General features: G+C 41.7%; 1 protein-coding gene across 9 annotated transcripts; it reads right to left on the bottom strand.

The window, feature by feature from the left end:
• Positions 1 to 1280: 1280 nt before the first annotated feature.
• Positions 1281 to 23467, bottom strand: pax6b (paired box 6b). 9 transcript variants are annotated; one of them, XM_051380506.1, is made up of 15 exons: positions 23283 to 23461; positions 16894 to 17070; positions 14114 to 14187; positions 13799 to 13852; positions 12928 to 12951; positions 10338 to 10468; positions 9965 to 10000; positions 9664 to 9879; positions 9093 to 9258; positions 5615 to 5773; positions 5211 to 5293; positions 4945 to 5095; positions 4225 to 4337; positions 3772 to 3913; positions 1281 to 3024 (listed from the first exon to the last, which is right to left on the bottom strand). In XM_051380506.1, exons 4-15 carry the CDS (start codon positions 13809 to 13811, stop codon positions 2939 to 2941), a joined length of 1320 nt encoding a protein of 439 aa, XP_051236466.1. In that variant the 5' UTR covers positions 13812 to 13852; positions 14114 to 14187; positions 16894 to 17070; positions 23283 to 23461; the 3' UTR covers positions 1281 to 2938. The 9 variants fall into 9 exon arrangements, with proteins under 9 accessions (XP_051236466.1, XP_051236460.1, XP_051236468.1 ...); XM_051380500.1 differs by lacking the exon at positions 14114 to 14187; XM_051380508.1 differs by lacking the exon at positions 12928 to 12951 and having other exon boundaries at positions 23283 to 23460.
• Between the last annotated feature and the right edge of the window lie 1824 nt (positions 23468 to 25291).

The raw sequence follows: 25291 nt of genomic DNA, 5'->3' as shown, positions 1-25291 counted from the left end.
GCCTGTCAAATACAAAATACACAAAGCTAGACTATTATTATTATATTATTATTCATTGTATTTATTGTATTATTTATTGTATTTACAGTGATTAAGTGAAATGTTACTTCCTGTTTGCTTACAGCACACACAGAGCACAGAATTGAACTGCTGACACTAAACAGGAGAGTGTGAGCTTCTGTTCTTGCTGTGGAGATACAGATTCAGATTTCCAGGTCAGTGTTGTGTCTTGTTAAAAAACACATGAAAGACTACAAAGTTCTCAGGAACTTTTGTACAGAAACTTATATTCCCTGACTTTATTCAGAGCGAGAATAACATTTAAACCTTTTTATCCCGAAGCTGTGTATTATTTAGACTTCCGCTAATTGCAGTCTTTCTTGCATGTTGAATCCCTCTTTCATTCTCCCTCTGTAATTATTAATGTTCCTCCTCTGTCTCGGGTGCAGTCGCCTAACCTGTTCTCTTTTCCCCTCCCCATGCTCTCAAAACAGTATTTCCTCTGTCTGTGTGATAAACTGGATTAAATGAATAGAGAAATTGCATTAGCCCCAGAAAAAAAAAATCTGATTAACCTGCAATCCTCAAAGATCTGATTGGACTATTAAATATTGAGTGAGACGTGTAAATTCAATTAATCAATTTTATCAAGATATTTGGTGCTGTCACATGCTGTGTGAATGTTACCTGACCTCGCTCTCTCTAGGACATCCTTTCCTTTTAGATGCTCTCTCTCTCTTTCTAACACACCCCCCCTCAAATCCACACACATACACACAGACACAACCCCCCTGCTGAGGCAGCAAGTGAAGCAAAATAACTCACTCTGCCACACAATCGCTCCTTTGCCTCGCTCTAGGCCCTGACTGCTTTATTCCATGACTTTTTTCTCTCTCTCTCTCTCTCTCTCTTCTCTGCTCCCTCCTCCTCATTGGTTCTGTATATATTTTTTTTTCATACCATCGTAACTCTGCTACAACAAGAGCCAGTGATGGTGAATTGCTTGACCTTTCTCATTGTGTGGTGGTGTAGTGCTGTGTGGTCTGTGTCGACTTGGTTCAGCCCTATACATCAAGAGAGGTTTGTTATTGTGGACACCTTTGTTTGGTGGGAATTGGAGGTGTTGTGTGTGTATTACAAGCCCCTTGTACTGGCATTTGTCAGCATTCGATTTGTTGAAATTTGCAGCTATGATGTATTACATCAGCATTTTGAAAGTGTCTACTTGCTCAGTAAAGATTGACACCGTATAAGACACAGCATTGAACAGGCAAAAAGGCTTTCTTTAAGACACAATTTTACTGTACAAAATGTTTTATAGTTTTCACAAAATACATTTAGAAAGCTCCATTTTAAATAAAATTAAATTGAAATATTTAAGAGACAGTGTGTAGACGTTTTATCTCAGAAGCATTGCTCAGACGTAAACCCAGTGTGTGTCCATGTCCTACGTACACACTGAAATAAAAATGCAAAACTCAAAAGAGCATGACAGATGATGCTAGAAAAACCCTCCCATGGTCTTCAATTATAAATAAGGACTGCGGGGTTCGACTGCAGTCTTACGAACTCGAAGCCAATGTAATCGAACAGAACGTGTTTACAAAATTTTGCAACACAAGACTAATATCTTTAAAAAAACACTGTGTACTAGATGAAATACAAAGGCTTTGGTCTGTTTTACAATCAACAATGATTAAATCTGATATGTACTTGTAAACAACTGCCAAACACTGAAGTTTAAAACTCTGTCAAGCAATGTTTAATCATAATTATAGGAATTAAATATTTCTAGTTGCACAATTTTTTTGACCATAGGACACTATAATACAACTATACCTAAGAGACAAATTGTACCTGACCCTAAAGAAATGTATTTTATGATGCATGGAACATTTATAGAATATTCTCGGGGATATAAATGAAATCAACTTTTATTGGAGAAATCTTTCTGGAAGATTTCTAGGGAAGACAAGTACTTTACATTTTGACATAAACAAACTGGATTATATCGAAGACGCAGTCTACCATTTACAGACTACAGGTTTTCTTTTACACCTGTTTTCCACATATAATGTTCTTCGTGGTAATCTAGAGTCAATCCAACCACCGAAGCAAGAGGTCCAAGTTGTGTTGCATGTCGCACCGTCTTTGCACACTTTGAGCTGTTGATAGTGATCCGTGTTTAATAAGCCAGCAAGTGCAGGCCCACGTCAGAGGAGTCAAGACCACAGCCTCAGTGGGTGGATCGAGTTTGAGTTTCCTCTGCTAAATATCCATTCGTAAGAAATAAGACCAATAAATAGTTTTTTTTTTCGACACAGTAAGAGTCTCCCCTCCAGCTTTTCGTCTTTAATGATATGCAACAGCGTCCAGAGACCATGCAAAGGCTGGTAGAAAGTCTCGATATAAGCAGATTAAAAGATAGTCATGGCAGAATCTCTCAGGTTCTCCTCTCTCATCAACAAACGCAAGACCAACATGGTTTTCTAGCAGTCCATCTATCAGTACTTGATCTTGGTTTTTCATATTAACATACAAATGGCCATTTACTAACACACCAGAGAAAAAAAGGAAACAATGACTGAAGTTGGAAATAGAAAAAAAAACAGATAAGTTTTTGTTCCATAAAAATTTAACACCGGGCACTTTACAGAGGTCCATTTTTTTCGGTCTTTCCATTGTTGTTCTCTCTTCCAAGTCCTCGTTTGAATGTGCCTAGAGCTACAGAACAGCACACAGTCCCACTGGAAAAAACAAAGCCCAGACGTCCCAAGGCTCTCCCAGAGTCTCTCTCTTTCTCTCCTCCTCTCCTGTCCTTTGCCTCTTCTCAACCCTCTCTCGCCTTCTCTACTCTCCTGTGCCGTGTTATGTGTGAGGAGCACTGCCGGAGGGCGATGGTGGAGTGGGTGGTTACAGGGTGAAGTAGCTCTTCTCTCTACTGTAGTCTTGACCAGTACTGAGACATGTCAGGCTCGCTCCCTGGGACTTGGACAGGGACAGACACTCCAGGAGAGATGAGTCCTGCAGAGACAAGAAGAGAAAGACATCAGTAAAAAAAAAAAGGGGGAAAAAGAAAGAAAAGCAAAAGCCCCAGAAGTCAACATGCTAAATTAGATGAGTGGATGCACCATGCACAGTTAGTTTGACAGCTAACACTGGTTAGCCTTATAGGACAGAACATTGTGCTTTAAACGCCTGCAATAGGTAGGCGAGCAGTGGGGCTGCAAGTGAGTCACAATGCTCTGCACATGGTTGCACAGTAAAAGGCTCACAAGCTCGATAAATTGAGGCTTTGGCAATGGCATTTAAACAGAGAGAGTACAACAGCAAATGAATCAAATTAATTAGCAATTTAGCACAGAGGAAATGTGGTTATGCATGATTAACTCTTCATGACTATAACCGGTATATATGGCTCTCAGTAACAGCATCCTAATGGGGTGGAACTAAACTATGGGCTGAAGTAGTGGGATTGACATGATGGCGTATAGAGCAGCGATGAAAATGAGCGTCGTTCATGCAACAGCAGAAAGGAAAATGATATGGGATGTAAAGATATTGATCGGCACACAGTTTAAAAACCAGGAAGTTTCCCAAATAGGCGGAAGAAAGGAAAAAGTAAAGTTGAAGCAACAGATTATGAATCAACGATGGCTATGGTAGTACCCCCAAAGTTACAGCAAAGGTGGCAGATGTTTCAAAAGAGTGCACTGTTTTGTTAGGATTAATTCCCAAGCATGTTGGTAAAACAATGAACTTTCTGCCTACCTGTTGAGGTGGTACCAGAAGTGGTCATTGATTGGCTGTTCATATGTGCCTGCATATGAGGGGGCGTGTATGTGTCGTAGCTCCGCCCGTTCACAGGCGGACTGGTAGGCAGCATGCAGGAATAAGAGGAGGTCTGGCTGGGCTATAGATGGGGAGAGAATGTTACATTAGCTTAGCCAACCATGTAGTCTGTCATACTGTAAGCTCTCAAAGGCAGAAGTGTCCTGATTTAATTTTATTTATCATTTTAGTTCCCTGAGAAAGCTATCCTTTACTTAAACTTTTTTTTTTTGTTTGGTTGGTTAAATTTGTTTCTTAAATTACTCATGGTGTGTTTGATTCCACTCTTACAATCAAATCAATCATCATAAACTATTAAGCTACATTTAAACAAAAAAAGAAAGTATATCTTTAAACATTACTGACTGCTGAGCATTATGGTCCTTTACTTACTTGCATAGGTAGATTGTTTGCCATGGTGAAGCTGGGCATGGGGGGCAGCGCACTGTAGGTGTTTGTGAGTGCAGAGTCAGGTCTACCCAGCATTGACCCCGAGGTGAAAGACACTGTGGAATGAAGATGAAAATGTGGTTAAAAGCCGCTGAAATGGCACACAGTCTTCCTCCACCCCTCCACCCCCACCCGTGGTGTGAGAGGTCGTCTCGTTAACGTTAAGTAGTGCGTGCGTGAGGTGACGCCTTTACCTGACAGGCTGATAGGCCCGGGCAGATACTGTACAGTGTGTGTTCTCAGGTGATTGACTTGTGAGCTTGGGCTCTGTCGGTGTGCCCTCCTGCCTGATTCGGTAATTACGCAGATAGTCAGCTGAGAAGTTTTGCTCAATCATCCATCAAAAAAGGAAACCACCGGTGCTTCTTCATGTGAACTAGAGCGCACAGCCATCGAGGCCTCTTTTATATGAATCCGCAGGCTGTGTCACATTAATAATATTTAATATGTCACATGGGTTCTGTCTGACTTCGTTTGGACGTGTTGTTACCTATTTTGGCAATGCAATGTGCATGACTAGTGTAGCGAATGTGTGATTGCGCATCATTTGTGTAACACAATATCTGGCAAATGCTACTTTATTATCTTATTTTAATATTATTCTAAGGGGGTTGGGGGTGGGGGGTATGCTGTGAGTATTGCCAAAGCCGTGGTGGGACCTACCCGGTGTAGTGGGCTGAGGGATGGCCTGGTAGACGCTGGTGCTAAAGCTGCTGCTGATGGGAATGTGACTAGAGGAGTTGTTGGCCTGCCGGCGCTGGTTCCGCAGCTTTTCCTCTCGCCTCCACTTTGCTCTTCTATTTGAGAACCATACCTGCAAACAGAAGCTCCTTCTTAGTTTTTTTTTTTTTTTTTTTTTTTTTTTTTCTTACAGCAATTTTGTTCCTTGTCATTTAAAAAAAAAACTCTTCACCGCTCTGGTCACTCACTTGTATTCTTGCTTCAGGCAGGTCGATTTTCGCTGCTAGTCTCTCCCGTGCGAAAACATCTGGATAGTGAGTTCTTTCAAATTCTGTAGTGCAAAAAAAATAAAATAAAAAAGTGTCAGTAAATAAGTAATAAATTAGGTTGATGGTGATACATTTTTTGCAGGGCTTTCAGTTAAATAAGTGTGTGTCAAAGGCCCTTAATCCAGTTAATCCAATACATATAGAGCCAGGTGCCATGACTTTTAGGTCTGTCATTTGTTTAATAGAATTACTTATTTAGTTTATTTTCTGTTAGATTCACATTCGATCATGTGGACGGTGTGTATTTTAATTAACAACAATTACAATAACATCATTTTGTAAAAGAAACAAATTCAATATGACGGATATAAAGTCTACTGGACCTTTTTCCAGAGCTTCAATTTGCTCCTGTGTGAAGGACGTGCGATTTCTCTGTAGTTTCCTCTTGAGCTGCAGTCTCATCTGTGTCTCCTCTGAATCCTCTCCGTTCGAGCTGATGGAGTTTGTGTTTTCTCCTGCACCGTCTTGTGGTTGGCAGCCGTCTGCAAAAATATATATATATATATAATGAAAATATACATTCAATTAAGCTAATTGAATAATTAATTCTCGGGTCTGGTGTTGTATCTGCCTACAGCTAATTGTACAGACCGCTGTGCAACATCATTAATTAAAGCCCCTATCATGGTTGATTTAATTCAAAATCAGAGGAATGATTGCAATTTCTTTATTAACTTATTTATGTTTCCGGATTAGAGACTGCATGAAAAGAGACAATATGAAAAATAAAAGAAAATAAAGGCTTCACAGTTAAACTGTTTATAAAATATTGTGGGAAAAACATGCTGTCGAGGGAAAAGGCTCCGCCGTACTTATCGCTTCCCAACAATGGCGTGTGTTCTCAAAAGGTTAAGAGAAATGTGACAAGATGTGGCGAGCCCTCCTTTCAGAGCCTATGAAATGTATTAAAACCCCAAACTCTCTAGCCCCCTTCTTTTTTTTTTTTTTTAGGGCAGAGCAATGCCTCAATGGTCGTTCCCATATGGGCGTTGGTATAGCCATTGAGGTGACCACCAACTTTTGAATAGGAGAAGACGCTTTTCAGAATGATACAATGCCTTCAGGAGTAAGGGAAACCATTAAACTATGGACACAGCCAGGGACGAGCAGTGAGCCCTCGGTGGGTGTAATATATGGGAGGGGGGCTATTGGAGGACATGACAAAAGGATCCTCTCTCTCTGGAGGCGCACAAGGCTATAGTACTTTGGCATTGTGCGCACGAGGATCCCAGTCAACAGAGCTTTGAGTCCAGTGTGTTAACCCTTATCCACTACCATCATTAATCACGTCCCCCGGCCAGCTACCCGCCAGTCAGGATTTCTGTCTTCAATTGGAAACAAATGAGTGAGGAGAGAGCATGCAACCCCCTGAACAACCAAAATAAGGCCAATCTATTCACTGCCCCTTCAGTTGCAGGGCGAGGCTTATCGACTAATGTCTGTCTTGTTGTTGGACATCATTATCACACCGAGAAGTTAATGCGAAATTAAGCAGGGGGTTGCGTTGATAGAGGGTGGTTTCATGTAATATCTCACTGGTGACTGTGTGGAGGGGTTGGACTCATGAATCGGCATTTCAGCTTTTTGTATGCAGATTTAGTTTATGTTTGTAACCGGATTGGCATAGTTTTAGTGAGGGGGGGTGCCTTGCTCAAGGGCAAGAGGTTGTTGCAAAAAGGGATAGAACAGGTGCAGGATGGCCTACATGGCTATGTGTGAACGAGGCTACCGTGCACCCTAAAAAGGGCAAACGAGTGCACGCACACCCACGAATGTGAGTGTGCAAACTTTAATTTAGTCAAACTGAAGTTAAAGTGTGAAGTGAAGTGCTGCATTAGTTCGCATGCCTGTGTGCAGGCCTGAAAACATATTTAGTGTGTCTAAATAGAAAAGTCTTGGTTCACTGGAGGAAACCTGACGAACATGTTTCTTGACAATTTCCCCTGCTGCAAAATAGACAAAAGTATTCTTCTAGGCCAATAGTTTGTATCCACGCTATTTGTTTCTTCACTCTGGATAATCCATAAAAAGGAGTGAATGTGCAGCTATTATCCGTCTGCCAGACCCACTGACGCTAGGATGGGATTTGTTTTCTTTATAAAAGCGCTGGGAAATAAACTCATTCTTTAGTATCACGATGTCTCAGCCAGTGAGGCGGAAAAGCAGCAAAAAAAGAGATACCGAACCAATTGCGGCACCTTTCAGCTGCTGAGACCGGATCAAAACACTCTTGAGAAACCGCTTAGAACTGAAAGAGAAAGTGAGAGACTAAATCCTATAGACGGGATTTAGAGCCATATAGCCAGCGAGCGAGAATGAGAAAGAGATAAAAGACAAAATCGGTGAGGAGTTTTATTCGTTCCTCTTTGGATAGAGTTGTCTTCTTTTGGGGCCCTGTCACTCTCCATGTAGCTATTATATCTGCTTACTCGGCTGTCGGATGGAAAACATATTTTCGTTCCCTTGAGACAACTCCTTTACTTAAATACTTGAATTAGAAACACAATAAACAAAGAACTAATTATAACCTATTATCCTCATTATTATTATTATTATTATTATTATTATTATTTCTTGTCTTATACGAATTCATATCATAATAAATATAATCCTATGTAACAGCAATTATTAAATATGATCTTTATCATGAATCAATAATAATCTGATGTTTTATGATAGACTGTACCAACGTCCAAATTAAAGTACCTACCAAAATAAAATTGAAAAAATAAACAAAAGGTGGTTATATATCATGTAACATTATTACACATAATTTATAATAAAAACAATAAGTTATTAATATTCCAAAATTAAGTTAATCATTTTAGCTTTTAATATGATCGTTTCCGCTTTGCTGCTTGTTGATAACAGCCCCACGTGTCCAAATGGTCATCAAACAAATGCAAATTATTATTTGCTACTTGACTGAATTCCAGCACTTGCGTTTCCCCCTGTCTGGCGCATATAAATCAGACACAATGCTTCGCACTAATACTTGTCCAATGAATGGATACTTAGGAAGCAAAGCAAACGTTAAACGAAACCAAAACGGTGGCATTTCTTATGAGAGAAATGATACCTGAGATCTGCTCAGTATTTGGCCTGCAGCAGGCCGACAAAGAGCAACCTTCTGAAGTGGAATATTTCCACAGCAGCCTTCCCATCTCCACACTCCTGCATGTTGCCATAATGAGAGACAAAGCCCTCTCTAATGAGCAATTACACGTAGTGCGGACCGTTCCCATAACCAATCATTGCGTGTGAAGGAAAACATTCCTTTGTACTAATATCCCCGCGCACAGCTCCCCGGCTCTGCCTCCCCATCAGGAGGGAAGGAAAATGCAGGCTGTTGGATGGACACCTCTGCTGAAAGGACAAGCCGCTGTCACGCACATCCATGTCTGGGACAGTGGAGGCATTCAGACTGCATGCATGGCCCATGGCTTCCTCTAATCGACTAGTCTTAATTGGGGGTCTTGTTCAGGGCATCAAAGCATGTCAATACAATACCTTCCTGCAAACCTCCTGTCCTATGAGCCTTTCTTACAAGAGCACTGGAATAGTGAGCTGTAAAACTATTCAAATGCAAACAGGACAATTTATGGTGACCTCTGTGGAGTTCACAGTAATGCACCTAACAGACTATATGTAAGGCAAATCATTTTTTTTTTTTTTTTGTCGCCCAGCCTTAGAAGCCAAAGCAGACCGAGACCCGCCTGGTTGTGTCCTTCTTCGATACAACGTTACAGCCGTGCGTGCGTCAAGGTGTCTTTATTGCCACTGTGTGATAATGAGGCTCACCTTGGTTGGGCTGCCCTGGCACTGATGTTCCGGGGTACCAGCCGGGCCGGGTCCCCCAAGTTCCTGTCTGACCGTTGAGCATTCTCAGCTTGTCATACATGCCATCTGCGCCCATCTGTTGCTTTTCACTAGCCAGGTTGCGGAGGACTCTGTTTATCGATGACACCTGAATGACAAATTACATATGATGAAAGTAAAGATTAGGATCAGATGGAGCGCCGTATCGGGCACAAAGTTGGCACACACACACCACACACCACACACCACACACACACACACACACACACACACACACACACACACACACACACCTTATAGTCTAAATAAATGTGTACAGGAAGATGTCCCTGCAATGCGCACACATGGACATTGCGCTCCCTCTAATTGACTGTATTTTTGGGTGATCACATATGCAGTAATGCGTGCCCCCCTCCCACACTTTGAAACGCAGTGTATTTAATAAGACTGAATGGTTGGTTGCCCATCTCCTTTTCCTCCACTGCATGAGAAAAAAAAGTCATTTCATATGGCAAATTAAATCATGCACATAACTTACAGTCAGTACACTTACACTGGGTATATTGTCGTTGGTGCAGATCCCCTCCGACAGAAGTCTGTCACGGATCTCCCACGCAAAGATAGACGGACACTCCCGCTTGTACTGCGCGATTTTCGCGACCACCTCTGGAGTGGCGACCCTGGGCTTGCTGCCGCCTATTGCTCTCGGTCTTATGGAGCCAGTTTCATAATATCTGCCCAGGATCTTGCTCACACAGCCGTTGGATACCTGGATAGAAAACAAAAGACACAATTCACATACATTATTTACGACTAATAACGGAATTTCTAAGATGGCGTCAAATAATTATCACCTTTTCACTGTCCAGCACTTGGACTTCATCATGGGTCTATAAACACAAAAAATATGCCTTGAATGGTATATTAGGCACTTCTTACAATAGATCTGTTCTTTATAAGAGCAGGCAGATTATTGTCCTTTTTGTCAGCCGTATTACATTTCCAGTAAACGGAATGATGTAACTAGTAAAAAATAATTTACTGACTCAGAAACAATCATAAAATGCAACATTTAAACTACAGGAAACATGGATGCAGTGGTAACAGCATACCGTTATGTCGTCTTTTATTTTCTTAATTCTATTATCTTTAAAAAGCAGTTTGTATCCACTGAAAACAAAGTCTGTATAAACCTGTTTTCTGTTTAAAAAGGAGTGTGGTTGTCACCTGCAGTATCCTGGAGATGTCGCAGGGTCGAGCACCACTGTGAGCAAGTTCAACTATTTTCTGCCTGGTGGAATCCGGCAGCGGTCTACCATTAACAAACACACCACCAAGCTGGTTTACGCCACTGTGACCTACATGGAGACAAAAGCATCGCAGTCATCACACGGTATTATAACTCCAATTAAAACATATGTGATAAAGCAAATGATTGTCATTGAATGGTGAGGAAAATGGAAGAAGCGCTCAGGATAACCGAGTTAAATATGAAACATAAAGTACAGAAGGTTTATTACACTTGAAAATAAATAAATTAACTGTCATGTGCTTGTAAAAAAAGTGTTTTAAATCGAAATGCACTGATAAAACAATAGTTTGAAGAAGTTGTTACACCGCTCAGTTACATTCCAAACATTGCGCAGTTATTCAGTAACACATGCAGAACATGGATTAAACGACAACAGCTTCACATAAACTGAACCAAAAAGATCTCAATATGGGTTTTTTTTCAAATAATAACTGAACACATCAGTCGGTCTTTTGCCCCGAGGAAACTCAACCAACCTTTTATCAAACCGGGAAAGTTCGGTAATAAAACATTCGCACCGTTATCCATCCCCTCATGTACAGCTGCGCATCCCCAACAACCAGCACCTTACTCATGAACTAGCCTCAAAATAACAACCAGCAGCAGCGACAATCACAGAAAACACTATAGCTGAAATAATGTGTTCAATTAGCTTCCATTCAAAAGGCGTCGCTTTTTTGGAAAGTGACGTTAAAATCGACAACGATAGTCCTTCAAAACACAATAATTACGCGCCAGTAAGACAGGCACCACACAGGACACCAGCTCTTAAAACAACACATTTTATGATTGGCTATTGTCTAAAAAAAAAAAAAAATTGCTTTTTTAGCTAAATAATCCTTAAATTGTTCTATAGCATCTCTCTAAAGCACAGAATAAGCCCGCAAACCTGAAGCCAAATGGGAGAGCTGACTCCCCGGAGTGCCTGAGCTGCTCTCTGTTTCTCCGCTCCCTTCCCCTGCGCTGCCGCCCGGTACATTGACTCCGGGAGCAGAGGCTCCTTAGCAATAAATAAGCTCCAAATATAGAAGAGGGGGAAAATATGATGAGCCTGCCTGACATTTGTCTTTAAAATAAAGCTAGCTGCACGTCAAGTTTGAGCTTAATTTCTGGAAATAGGCGGAAGTCGCCTCGGATCATGCATGGGAGGCTAATTGAAAAGATCAGTTGGAGCACTTGTGGCAGGCATGTCACTTTATGACACCGCTCTGCTTTTGAAAATCGCATCGTCACGACAAATAGTAGCATGATAAAACGACCCTTTCTGTCTGCATTTGGATATCACTCAGACAAAATTGGACGCTACTCGTTTACCCTCCGAGGGAGACTTCGTTTTAAGGTGGCCAGGGGCTACGCGCGGTCACACAAACGAGGGCGCGCCTGGATTCTTAACATATTAAAAGTGACATGCAGTTTTTTTTCCCCCCTCTTGTTTGTATTTGACAACAAATGCTCACAGCCACTGCAGTCCTGTTGTGCGCAATCGGTAGGCGTCTTTGCACTGAAATATGTCACAGTACCCTGCTTTAAACTGCACACTTTTTTTATATAAATTATCAAATGGGGCCTTTTTGTATAGATGAGTGAAAATAAACCTGTTTAACTGGGTAACATATCCCCTTTTGGCCGCCATGTGTAATAATCTTCCAGCGTGGATCTGATTGATAGTAAACCCATTATCATCCCTCCTGCTCTTTGGTAATTCCAGGATTAAGTGGAATTAATAGACTTCTTACGCTGAAATTGGCCTGCCCGCATTAAGCAGCCCTGCTCTGCGGGTTCTCCAAAGGCCGCTCCATCACCTCTGATTTATAACCATCACATAAATCCTCCGGATCGATAAAACCGTCAGATAAGGACATCACATAAAAATCAAAACTCTCCTAAGGTTAAGTCTTAATCATGGCACAATTCCCTCAAGTGCCCAGAGTCGATCTCGCCCGCTGGCGCTGATTATGCGCCTTGTATTCTATTGCAAGTCGACTAATAGGAAAACATATGGTGTCAATTTGGACGCTCCCCACCATATACACCCAGGAGTTATTAGCACAAAAGCCACCGAGGCCGTCGCGACCTTTAGACAACCCAAAGGGCCGGGCCCAATGATATCTCCTCGGCAATTCGCACCAGACATCACACGCCAAGCCAGGGGAGCATCCCATTATCATCAATCCGCAGCAAAGCAGGAGCACTGGGTATTGTACACAGCTTTGATAAGGCCCCCATCATCTCTATAATGGACAAGCGACAAATCACAGCGCTGCGGCCTATTAAATAAAAGTCTGCTGCCACCAGTTTGTGAAAGTATTTTTTGCATTGTTTTCATCACGGGGTCACTTTTTCTGCGTGCTTTTTTCTTCTGAATCACACACACAAAAAACACCCAGCTCGTCACGTGGAACCAACATTGGATTCAAACATATTTGAACTAAATGCGCACAGGTTACAGCACAGACACGTCATCGAGGTATATGGAGAATAATATAATAAAATTATTCCACACACCTTCATCACAGATGTCATACACCTCTTGTCCAGCAGCAAGAGAGAAAATGTTTCATGTTTATCCTTTTTTGTTTTAAACACACACACACACACACACCAGGTATAAAAACAAAATATTCAACTCAGGGGCCACTTTAAACACAGAGGCCTATAAGCAACTTCATCTACCGTGTTTTTTTGATTGGCACCCACGACAATATGGTTACAGTGAGGCCTGCGGTTATAATATGAGCATTTTCTTTCTAGTTCATGCAGTCTGTCCGTGAAGAATATGGACTAATCTACATAAGACATTATTGCTATTCCTCATGTTTCATGCAGGGCTCTTCTCTACGCAGCTAATCTTGTATGCAGCCTGGCAGCCAGCTCTAACGCTAATGCAGACGGCTGTGCAATTATTTAATACCAACTCAAGCAGAAACAAAAATCTCCCTCTCAACCCAACCCCCTCTATTCTCCCTCGCTCTCTGTCTCTCTCTCCCTCTCTCCCTCTCTCTCTCTCTCTCTCTCTCTCTCTCTCTCTCTGGAGCAGGACGACGTGTGATTAACTTGTTCAATAATAACTTGTCCACCTATCATTGCAAAAAAAATATAAATATATAAATTAACAGCAATAAAACGGCCATCAAATAACTGAGAATATTTCTCCCCTGCACCTCAAAGTCATGCAAATTTGTGTCTGCACATACATTTCTGTTTTTTTCTTTTTTTTTCTTCCCCTCCTTTAAAGTGTTTTTTAAAGTTATTGCGCTATAACAACCAGTGCATAATGTCAGTGGGTGTTGCATCCATGCAACCACATTAAAAACTCCCGGTTGTAATAGAAATGTTTCAAAAACAAAAATATATATATACATAAAAATCAACTTACTGTTCTGCATCATTGAGGCTACGCCAGACTCCCACGTGGCTTGGTTGTGGTATTCTAAGCGTCACAAGGAAAAAACAAAGCTGGTCAACATCACATCATAAACATGGCGTGTACACATCTTTTTTTTAAATATGTATATATAAATATATATATATACTGTCAAATTGCTTGCAACAATTTTATTTTAAATATTAAAATAAAAGTTTCTGATCTCATCGTTCGATTAGAATATTTGCGGATCTTTGTGCTTAAACATTATTGAAGCATAATGAATTTCACATCCTCAGTGTATGTATGTATTTTAATTAAACTTGCCTGGAAACAGAGTTGACTGTCCACTCTATAACAATTTAGTCAATCATCTGCCGTTTTCACTACTTAATGTCTCCCTATAGGACAAAGCAAAACAACACATTAGCACAGCCACAGCTATACTGGTGCACTTTAAAACTACTGTATCTTCATTTGTGCCCTACATTTACATTTAACCTCAATGTCGCTGCCTGGTAAATACATCAAAATTGACGCGGGACAAGATTATTTGAACATCTCTGTTAGGCCCTGTCAAAATAAATTCAAACAAACAGCCTTGTAGTGATACTGGGCCTGTAACTCTTTCACAACACCATTTCTTTTCGTGGCTTTTTGGTCCTGCTGTTTTGTCTCTTTTTTTCTTTCTTTCTTTTTTGTTCACATAAAGCAATCAGTCCTCATCGTCTCAGCAAGTTTTTTTTTATTTTTTTTACTCGATATCCCTCCTCTATCGTGGAAATTGTACAGTGACACACGTTGTCTACCTCGCCTCACTGCTCTGCAAAAGTCCAGACCAGGAGGGGGTACAAAGCTGGTGTACAAAGCCTGCTGGACTCCAACAATGCACCCCCTTTTCTGCCTCCGTATACCTCAAACCCGGGGCGAAAACTCGGCCTCCGCGACCAGAAACACACAGCTTCCCCACTAAACACACCAACAAGTTCAGATTAATACAAAGAGCCGGAGGCATGCATCCACCCCCTCCGGGACCATTCATACACACACACACACACACACACACTCTCTCTCTCTCTCTCTCTCTCTCTCTCTCTACACACACACACACACACACACACACACACACACACACACACACACACACACACACACACACGACCGTGACCCCGGTGCCGCTACTGGTGAATGTGGGGTTTTGTTTGTCCTGCTTTTATAGAAAAAAAAATTTAAAAAGTAATTTCTTGTTCTAAATATTTGGTGGTTATTTTGTGCTGCTGGTGCGGGTTGTAAAGCGGGTTGAAAGACACAACAGCGCAGTAGGGCGCTCAATTGGAAAAGACAAATGCATTAAAGAAGCTATTGACTGGAGGGGACAGATAAAAAGGGGGCCAGGGAGGGAGAAGTCTGAAGTTTTCTCCCTCCATGCAAAGTTGTGTTGTGTGCAGAGCAAAATGGCCTAATAACGTCGTCTAACAGGCTGTGTTTAGTCCGAGGCTGGTTTGTGAGACGCGCAGGCCGCCATTGCATTTAGAGTGTAGCTTTCTTTCATGTTTAACAAATGGGCATTAATCAAATTCAGATTCCATCACACTGGCCACATAGCCTGAGATAGCCGTTTAGCATAACATAAAATTACCAAAACAACCACTGCCTAATTCGGATATTATTATTAGTATTGGTCTAATGTCATGATGTTAAAGTATAATATAAATAATTATAAATAAAAACACCCTGGTCAGCCTGGAAATGCACTGCAGTCAGTAGCTTTTAGCCTCGCAAGTTCCAAGTGGTTAATCATTTATTTAAGGTCGAAAGCTCAAACGTTGTTGTTCCTGAGGTTAACTACGATCTAATCTGCATTTCTTTTCCTTTAGTAATCCATAACAACAATGTCTTTAATTCAACATGCTTATTCTGACCGCTGGATCCTGCGCTCTCAACATTCATATGCAGAAGGAGTCCATGTAGGCCTGGACCACAATGGCCCCGGTGCAAGTTGCAACCTAACAGAGAATATATAATATATAGCCTACACAAGGGTTATTTTAAAAAATGTGTTGCATATTGCAGAATGCATTTAGTGAATTGGTTGGTAGCATGCATGTAGCCAGCAACTTTAATCTAAACTCAGAGGATCAACAATTTTAGTGGATATTAACATAATAAACCATAGGCCCGGTGAGGTTTTGCTACCAGTCTGTTTTAATTGTATTCCATTTTTTACAATGAATTATTCCGGATTTATTTTAACAATTACAAAAGAAAATACACAATTACAATAAAGCATTGCATCTATTTTATTTTATTAATTCGCCTAATAGTTTTGACACAATAGTTCAAAAGCAGCAGCTGTTTGTGTGCATATTTTCTGTTTTATGAAATCATTAAAGTCATTTGTAACATTATTTGCTATGAATAGGCTGACAGGCCTGTCAACATATATGTCTGACTATTTTAAAATACTACAACTGCTAAAAAGGAAAAGAAGTTTAAGTCGCTGTCATTAAGGGCAGCTTAGAAAAAAAGGGGGAAAGTTGTATTTTCTCTGACACACAAACACGATAAAAAGAAAAACGGGCCTCCTCCCCAAGTGCTTCCATGGAGCTTCTTTTTTTTTTTTTTTTTTTTTGAGAAGGCGCTTGGGTGACTCGCCTGCATGAATCAATCTGACACCTTTCCTCAACGGGTCATTGCGCCCCATTCTCCACGATGATCACTGTCCTGGCCCAACGTGACTTTTTACTCTTTACTGTCATAAATAAGCGGTAAGCTATCCGTAGGCCTAAACACAGCAACAAAATCGAGCAGATAAAACAGACAGAAGAGACGCTAAAGGCTGTTCGCACTTTTGAGGGAGTCCAGTCAGAAGACAGGCTGCACAGTCCAAACGAGAAAACACCCACAACCTCACCACTGAACCTCAACCTACAGCCGACAATAAATGACCTATAATAATAATAATAATAATAACAATAATAATAATAATAATAACAATAATATATAATAATAACATTAATAATAGAATAATACACAATAATAACAACACATTAGAATAATAATTCAGTAATTTAACAGCACAGACAAACTTTTAGTCAAGATCTCACCTTTTTGGGGCATCCTGCGTCGTTGTCAAAGTCCTTGGCAAACTACAGGCTACAGCCTAGTTCTCCACACCACAGAAAGAGAAAAAAAAAAGCCGACCAGGATCAGTCTCTCTCGGGAAGTTTAGAAGAGGAAAAATTAGTTTCCAGTGGTCTTCGGCGGAGACGGAGGGGATATCCCTGCGAAGTGGACAGAGATTGACAGTGAACTCAGATGTCAGGACGCACGGAGTTTGGCGAGGATGTGCGCTGGCGTGTGAGAGAGCGAATGAGAGAGTCGGAAAGAGAGAGAGTGGGGAAGAGAAAAGAGAGCGAGAGGGGGAGGGAGGGAGGGGAGGGAGGGAGAGTAGTGGTGGTAGTGGTAGAAGGAGGTGGGGGCAAGAGAATGAACACACCTATGCTGATTGGTGATGGAACAAGTGTATTAATGTATGTGTTCCTGGTCTGCTGTGCGCGCCTCGCCTCTCCTCGCTTCGCCTCCCTCCGCCGCTCTTCACTGGCCCATTAGCGCGACCCGACCTCTGTCATCATCCCCCATATAAACACTTCCCCCTGCACCACAGCCAAAGCGGGAAACGGGGCCGAGCCACAGCGAGAGACAGAGAGAGAGACAGAGAGAGAGAGAGGGGGGGGGGGGGAGTCTCGTCTTCCCAACCCACTAATCAGCCCACGCATGCAAATACCCTGCGCTCACTTGCTGAATATTGCCCTATTGCAAAGCAACTGCCTCGGAATTGCCCATTGGACGGAAAGCTCTATTCTTCCAGGCTGAATTGGGTCCGCGCAGGGAATCTCAGGCATGCTCAGCTCCAACCTGAGGCTAACTAGTGCCGCAAGGGGGGACGGGGAAACTAGCAGTGGAGCAGCGCGCACGTGAATGTGGGAGCTCATAACAGAAAATGAAAATCACAAAGAGCTGCAGCCTTTTCACGAAGCAGCCGACGCTCTCCATTTGCGATTAACGTTATAGAAACGTAATTGCGCCCGTTATGCTGAAAAGTTTGGGAACATGTTGCAAAAATGTCACTTTTGTTGTTTGTTTGTTTGTTTGTTTGTTTGTGGTTCTGCATCCACGTGTCAAATGTAGACCTGCAGGCGGAGATCATCACTGACAGATGATCATTTTCACAAAACACAATATGTTCAAATAGCTTTTTCTCTTTATGAATTTAAAGGATTTAAATGAGCTTTACACATGAATTAGCTCCATATTGTTCCAAAATAAACAAATTAAACATCTTTAAGAAGAGACATCTGATGCTGCGTGGAAAGTAGCTGCAGCTGAGTTTGGAAAAAGTTGGGGGTTTATTTGATAAAAAGCACCAAATGGGAGAATATTTACGTTGAAAATCTGCATTTGAAAATGGCACGACCCTCCCTCACTAAAAAAAAACAATCAGAAAAATGCCCACCACGTGCTTTTGTTGATTCTTTTGGGTATCACCTTCCCATGGCCCTTACCCCCCTCCTGTCAGTAAAGAACGCCATACGTGAAAGAGCGCAGCCTTTAGGCAAGCTCCAGCGCTTTTTATGGACACATTTGCGAGGCAAGGCGACGTCACTCCTGCGACCTGACAGCAAATAGCACGCGTAAATAAAGTAAAGCAAATGACTATGTAGCCATGGCCACACGCTTCCCCAAACTGCGCTGGTTGAATGACTGGCTATTAACGCACACCTCAGCGCACCCAAAAGCAACCCCTCTGCGCCCGTGTTTGAGCATACACCCGGAGCTGTGGGCAGCACCAGTCTCAGCACTGAGGGAGCCCCGTCGCTTACTCCAAAAGGAGGAGAACCGAAGGGGAGAGAATGAGGGGTTGTATGGATGTGGAAGCCAAACTAAAGCAGAAAAGGGGGTGCATGAAAGGGCAAAGAGAGGGGGAGAGAGAGAGAGAGAGAGAGAGAGAGAGAGAGAGAGAGAGAGAGAGAGGAGAGGGGATAGGCATAAGCAGGGGGAGGGGAGAGAAATTGTTTTTTTGTTTTGTTTTTTTCATGGGAGACCATGAAATGAAGTCATGGAGGCCTACACTTGACTTTCTTTGACATGTGAAAAAGTAGGAGAAGTCAGAGCTCATCAATAAAACACTTCGGAGGTGAAAGAGGGCTCCCTAACAACCATCGCATTCCTGACTATGGGTTCAATGAGTAGACAAACGACGCTGCCAGAGAGAGAGAGAGAGAGGTTGAGAGGAAGAGGGAGAGGGAGGGAGAGGGAGAGGGAGGGTGAGGGTGAGGGTGAGGGGAGGGGGGGGGCGGTGTGGAGCTGCCCGGCTTGAATGGGGCCCTCAGTGGGCCGGCGAGATAATGAGCTGAGAGGACCGGCTCAAACTGTCACCGAGGGTCCCGCGGTGAGGAACAACACTTTGGCCAATACTCCTTCATCAAACAACCCGTAAACTAAACGAGCACATTCATCTGTTTCTCCTTCCTGCATTGTTTCTACTCACTTAGACTGGTGGCTCAGCCTATAGGCCTACCGTGAATGGCCGCAGCTTATATCAGCTAAGGGAGGGAGTTGGGGGGGGGTTCCCAAACATTTTCACGTCAAGGACCCCCCTATTAGACATGCATTAGACCACAAACTCCCCACCCCGCCAGCACCCCCTGTCACCCCACCCAATTTGTGTTATGAGGGGAACCTCGTGTTGATTATGATTTACTGTAAAATAAAAAAAATGACTGCACGCTATGAAGGTGGAGTTTCAAACAATTATTCAGAATGAACTTTTGTTTTATTTCTGTTTCCTAGACGTTAATGGAGGGGAATTACTTTCTGGCCAATTTGAGAGAGTGTGCATGGGCCTGAATTAAAGTTAGAGACAGTGTGTAACACTTAAAAGTACAATAGAGCTAGGTCAAAGAGGAGTCTGAACTCCTCCAGTGTTTACCAACTATGCGTTCTCATGCCGGTCAGCCACAGTGAGGATGGTCTGTTGAGGCATCAACCAAACCCCAGCCGCAGAATTGTGCACTTAATCTTCTGATGTTGTCACATAAGCTGAGCTCAATTGTGCAACAAGATGCGGATAATCATGTGACACCTCGTCTAATCAAAATATTAAAATGTTTTGCAAATTACAAAAAAAAAAAAGATAGGGAAATCCCAACAGCCTCCAATCCTGTATTTTAAAGACTTATTTCTGGTGGTTATTTTAGCCTACCTTTGTAGTGCAAATGTTATTGCCACTCACTTGTCACAGACTGCAGCTGTCAAAAATTCACACCACTAACCTGCCCTCGCTGAAAGACAGATTCCCCGATGAGTGTGTCAAGTAGTTTTCTTTGGAAACAATACCTCCAGTAGGTTATTGATTTCTTTGGTTAAGCTGTAAATCCGCTCCAAGAGCTAATTCGTTGTCTCCACTCTCAGGAGATTTCAGTTTTTTTCTCACAACCTTCACTCGCATGCCAAGCAGGCCTCACGATTTATCAGCAAGAACATTTTGGGAGAAATATTTCATATTTCTTCTGTCTTATAAGGTACTCTCTGGATTACTGTGGAGGTCTGCAAAAAAGGAACGGGATAGGCTGATGTTGGGAAAGCAATTAGCCCAATTCGGATTAGCAGCAACTAATGCCAAAGGCCTTGAAAAGAAAGCCTAATCTGGTCGCTATTTTCCCCTGAGGCAATGTGGTATTTGTACCCATCTAGAAACTTTTAAATACAAAAAAAAAAAGAAAAAAGACAGAAAAAAAGAAAGAAAGAAAGAAAGAAAAAACAGAAGGGGGGGGAGCTGCAGTGAAAAACAGTGACATTGTTTTGGCCAGGGAAAGGGATGTAGTGCAGGGTAAACCCTCCTCATTTAGATAGCTCTTGTTTGGGATTACAGTTTACCCTTTACAGGCTGACACAAGTTTATATGAGATAAATTCATCATGAGTAAAACTGATGGAAATATTCCAATTAGTTTTGTTTTTCTGCAAACCCCGGTTCAATCTTTGTATTTGATGGTTTTATTGATAGCTGTTTGCCTTTGTGATTATCCCCCACTGGAGGTCATAGTTTACTCACCTTTTATGTATCAGGACATCTGGGGAGGTCTATTAGAAAATGTTACAATATTGTCACAAGATTGCATTCAGTAAATAAAAGGTGGCTGTGCGGAATTCATTCGGTTTCATGCCCATTTTAAAAAGGGAAATTGGAGAATTGATATATATCTTTTTTATAGGAAGACATACGTTTCTTATTCAAGATTGTTATATTTAGTTTCAGGACGGGCTGCATGCACGTTATAAATGCTGTTATTACCTCCCACATATCCCATCTCTATCTCAACTGACCACTGGCCTCACATTAATGCACCCGTTTTATGCACTATTGAAATATAAAAGAAATCCAATATTATAATAGTCTTGCATTGTATTCTTCTTATTATTATCAATTATTATTATTTCTTCTATTTATATTCTATTCTTCTATTTTTTATGTTGATGATAAGGATAATTATTAATTATTAGCTGGTATTTTTTTTACAGTCTTCTTTCCAATAATATAAACATTTGAGGTATAATATAATATAAAAAAATAAATGAGTACATTTTAAAATAAATTTTAAATTAACCTACAATTATTATTATTATTATTATTATTAACTGGTGTTGTTTATTTTGTAATCACAATGTTTAAATGTCGACTTGAGTTTGTGGGCTGCATTCTTGTTGGGATGACCTGTCATTCATCAAACAGCCTCGGATTGTCACATTTATCAAGAGATTCGTGAGGAAATCGCTGGTTTATTTGCATAAATTATTTGCACTTTTACAACGTGTAATTCTGTTTCCATCAACAATAATTAAACAATCACATGCTTGTTTGACTTGTGCTCGGATATTTCATTAATCTGCTATTTTCTAATGCGTGCTGCACATGGAGCGCGTCCCGGAACAGAGGATGTGTTAATGTCGACTTATTTCTCAGCACATAAGTATAAGGAAACCTAACTCCATCACGGCGTGGGGAAATCATTGTAGCTTTCTCAGGAGTACAAGGAGGAAATGTTTGCAGAAAGCATCACAAGCACAAATTATCTACTTTAGATTGGCTTTTTAAAAATGTTCCATCAAAATGAAGGTCTACGTGCCTTAAATGAATTTAAATTCTGTATTTGCAATTGAATTAGGCTGCACTATCCTCCGTCTCCTGGGAAGGATGGATAAATGCTGATGGATAAATACATTCATGCAATTAAATTGAACTAATTCAACTTCCATAGTGCACAGATCTTTGGAAGTTTGAGGGAGGACATGAAGAAGATCAAGTATTTCTTGTGTAGCCTACAGAAGGTGTAGCTACAGTCCACAGAAGCCCTCTCCTGGCAAAAGGCTGAAGGCTGGGATAAACACGGGGGCTAATGGTGTCACAGCGCTGCTCGGTAAGCGTGACAGAAAGAAACACTGGACCCAAACATACAAGAGACATCCAAAAGTCTGGCCCCCAAAGTTTGGAAATCAGATTGTATCTTTATCTTTTACGAGGGAAATTTAAAAAAATAAAATGGAAGCTCATCTCATTAGAGGTGGCACTTGAGAATATATATATTTAAAAATGACGCACACATCTAAAAAGGCCCAGATCCTTTTTATAGACCAGAATCAATGTGTTAACCCTCAGGGCGCACGTCATTTTCCTGCATGCTTAGTTGTGCTTGAAATTATGTGACACATTAATTTTTTGCAGTTTTGCAATCTAAACTTTTTTTTTTTATTTTTTTTTTTTTAAATCTTTAACTCGAAATTTTAGCCCCAAAAAATAAATAATATTAAGTCGCCTCTCCAAAAATCACAGGTGGATTGCAGCGCGATGAAGGAGCGCCTGTTTGGCTGAAATATTCCGCTGATGGACAGCAGCATTTCTATAGCGCTGATGGATAGAGTACAGCTGAGTAAATCCCATAAAGATTCAATTTACTGTACAGGTCGAAGCCTTTAATTCCCCCCCGGTGTAAAGCTCACAATAATAGGCGCTTTTTAAGGAGTGACGTGCGCTTAATTCCTCGGTGAAGATCGCTAATTACACACTGTATGTGTGCGTGATAGATGACAACAAAAACGAAGTCAGCTCGCCGTGTTCAACCGTGTGTGTGGGTGTACACCTCCTGTAGTCTACACAGAGCAACATGCAAGCGTTTAACTAATAATTGTACGTAACTTTGCCAATGCATCAGGCTTACAATCAATCTGCATGCAATCAATCAATCAATCGATCTCAAGTTTCTCCATTAAATTTTCTCTACACAGTCTGAAGTTTGGGGAGATCGGTGTAGATGTGCGCACTTTTGGGCTGTTTAAACATTCTCTAAAATTAGATTTTCCAGAGTATCGGGATTTTCCAGCATGTCTTTAAATATAAAAAAAAAGAAATCGTTTTAAAATAGTCCGTCCAAACTCACCGAATGAAAGGTAGCAGGCGCGTCTGAGCCGTATCCTGTGCGTATAAAGTTGCTTCTTCCCTCCCCGGATCTCTCCTCCGCGTCACAGTGACAGAAACTTATAGGTCCAGATTAAGATCTATCTACCTTTGGATCCGTCGTGGAGTTGAAATGTCAATGAGAGTGGGGAAAAAAATCTGCGGCTCTTACCAGCAACTTTCCCTTCAGCATCAGCCTCAAAGTTGGCAGTGATTGGCTGGAGCGACGGGTCGACGTCATACCTTGGACAGGACACAGAGCACAGAATGGGGAAGTGCACAAGGTACATGTGGAGCACACCGGCCTGTTAACTGTCCCAATGTGTGTGTGTGTGTGTGTGTGTGTGTGTGTGTGTGTGTGTGTGTGTGTGTGTGTGTGTGTGTGTGTGTGTGTGTGTGTGCTGTGCGCAGGGACTGACAGCTAACACCTCACAATGGAACCACGTCCTGTTTTATCGTTGTACTTTATTTTTTTTACTTCTTTTATTTTGTATTTAATCTTATTTTCATCTCATTTCTTTTTCCATTTTATTTCTTTTATTTTATTCCACACTCTGTCTCGGATTAAAGGATGGTTTCTCAAGAAATAAAACATGTTCCGAGTGTGTTTCCAGTGATTTTAAGAATAAAAGTCATACATAGAGATGGGCTCTCTGAGCTCATCCTGAAACTGAAAATAGTCTTAGCAGAATTTTCATTCTATGTAAACAACATGGACTTTTTTTTGCCAGCTTTGTCATATTGTTCATATAACTTTACCAAAACCAGTGGCCGCATTTTCCCCTTAACAGCAGCTGCGTTTAACAGTTAGCCCACTAAAGAGACAGGTGTAGACTGACTATAGGGTGTTGAGACATGATCAAGTACATAGTTGTTGCTGTTGTGTTCTTAAATCTGAGCATGCTCAGTGTGCAACAGGTGAGGACAAAACAGGTGCAGGCAAGTCCCATTCAATAGACCTATGAAAATGCCTCTCACTGTTCCTCGTGATGTATTTGAGCACGTTTCCAAAGCTCTGCCATTACAGCACTTCCCGGCACAGGATTAAAAACTGTAATCATAAACATGAATTGTGTTGTAAACAAAGCCACTCCTTTACCCCGCAGACGCTAGAAACGTTTTTATTTCTACAGCCCTATAAAGTTGTCATCCGCAGCTCGTAATGGGGCTTTAGCTTCCCTTTTACCAAGGCAGGCTAAAAGCCTCAAATCCTATTTCACAACCTCTGATGTTTGTGTCAATTTGAACAAGACTGGTGAGTAAATGGGCAACCGCGCCGCCGCTTGTCTCTCAGGAAGAGACCGGGGCAGCGCAGGTACGGGCCAGTCAGGACTGGCTGTGTTTGGGCCATTATTTGGAGGAACAGCCATTAAGAGGCCTTGATACTGTGCAACGCAGCAGGGTGCTCGACATGCGCGCTGGAAACCGCACGGCTTGGTCCCTGCTTATCAGGCTGTCAATAAAACGAGATGGGATACAGCGGTCGAGCCAGGTGCTCCCTTTCCCTTCCCACACAGCCCCGCTCTCCAGAAGCAGATCAGGCGTAAACGCAAATCTGTCCAGCCGGTTTTCCCTCTGCCGTCACCACGCTGCCGCACAACGCCACCCCCTCTCTGTGTCTCTCTCTCTCACTCTCTCTCTCTCTCTCTCTCTCTCACACACACACACACACACACACACACACACACGCACACTAAACTACGTTGTCAGTTGTGTCTCATTTTTCATATATATGGAAACTATTTGGCAACTCCAATACTATTTTTTTTTTTACTATTTGCCTGTATTTGCAAGTAACCGCCAAAATTCACTGCTAATACATATGCTAAGTTCAATATCTGATATTATTTACAGTTACATGTTGGTGTGGCTGTGTGGACAGGCCTGCGTGGACGAACATGTCTAAAACTTAGATCACGGAGAAGGTCTCAAAACCTATAGGGAGCTCTGTGCGAGCTTTCCAGGGATATGCCAATCTCTTGCTTGCCTCTG

The sequence above is a fragment of the Dicentrarchus labrax genome, unplaced genomic scaffold (assembly GCF_905237075.1).
Source record: "Dicentrarchus labrax unplaced genomic scaffold, dlabrax2021, whole genome shotgun sequence".
Taxonomy (NCBI): Eukaryota; Metazoa; Chordata; class Actinopteri; family Moronidae; genus Dicentrarchus; species Dicentrarchus labrax.
Note: the sequence above shows the minus strand (reverse complement) of the source record. Positions and strands in the feature narration are given on the sequence as shown.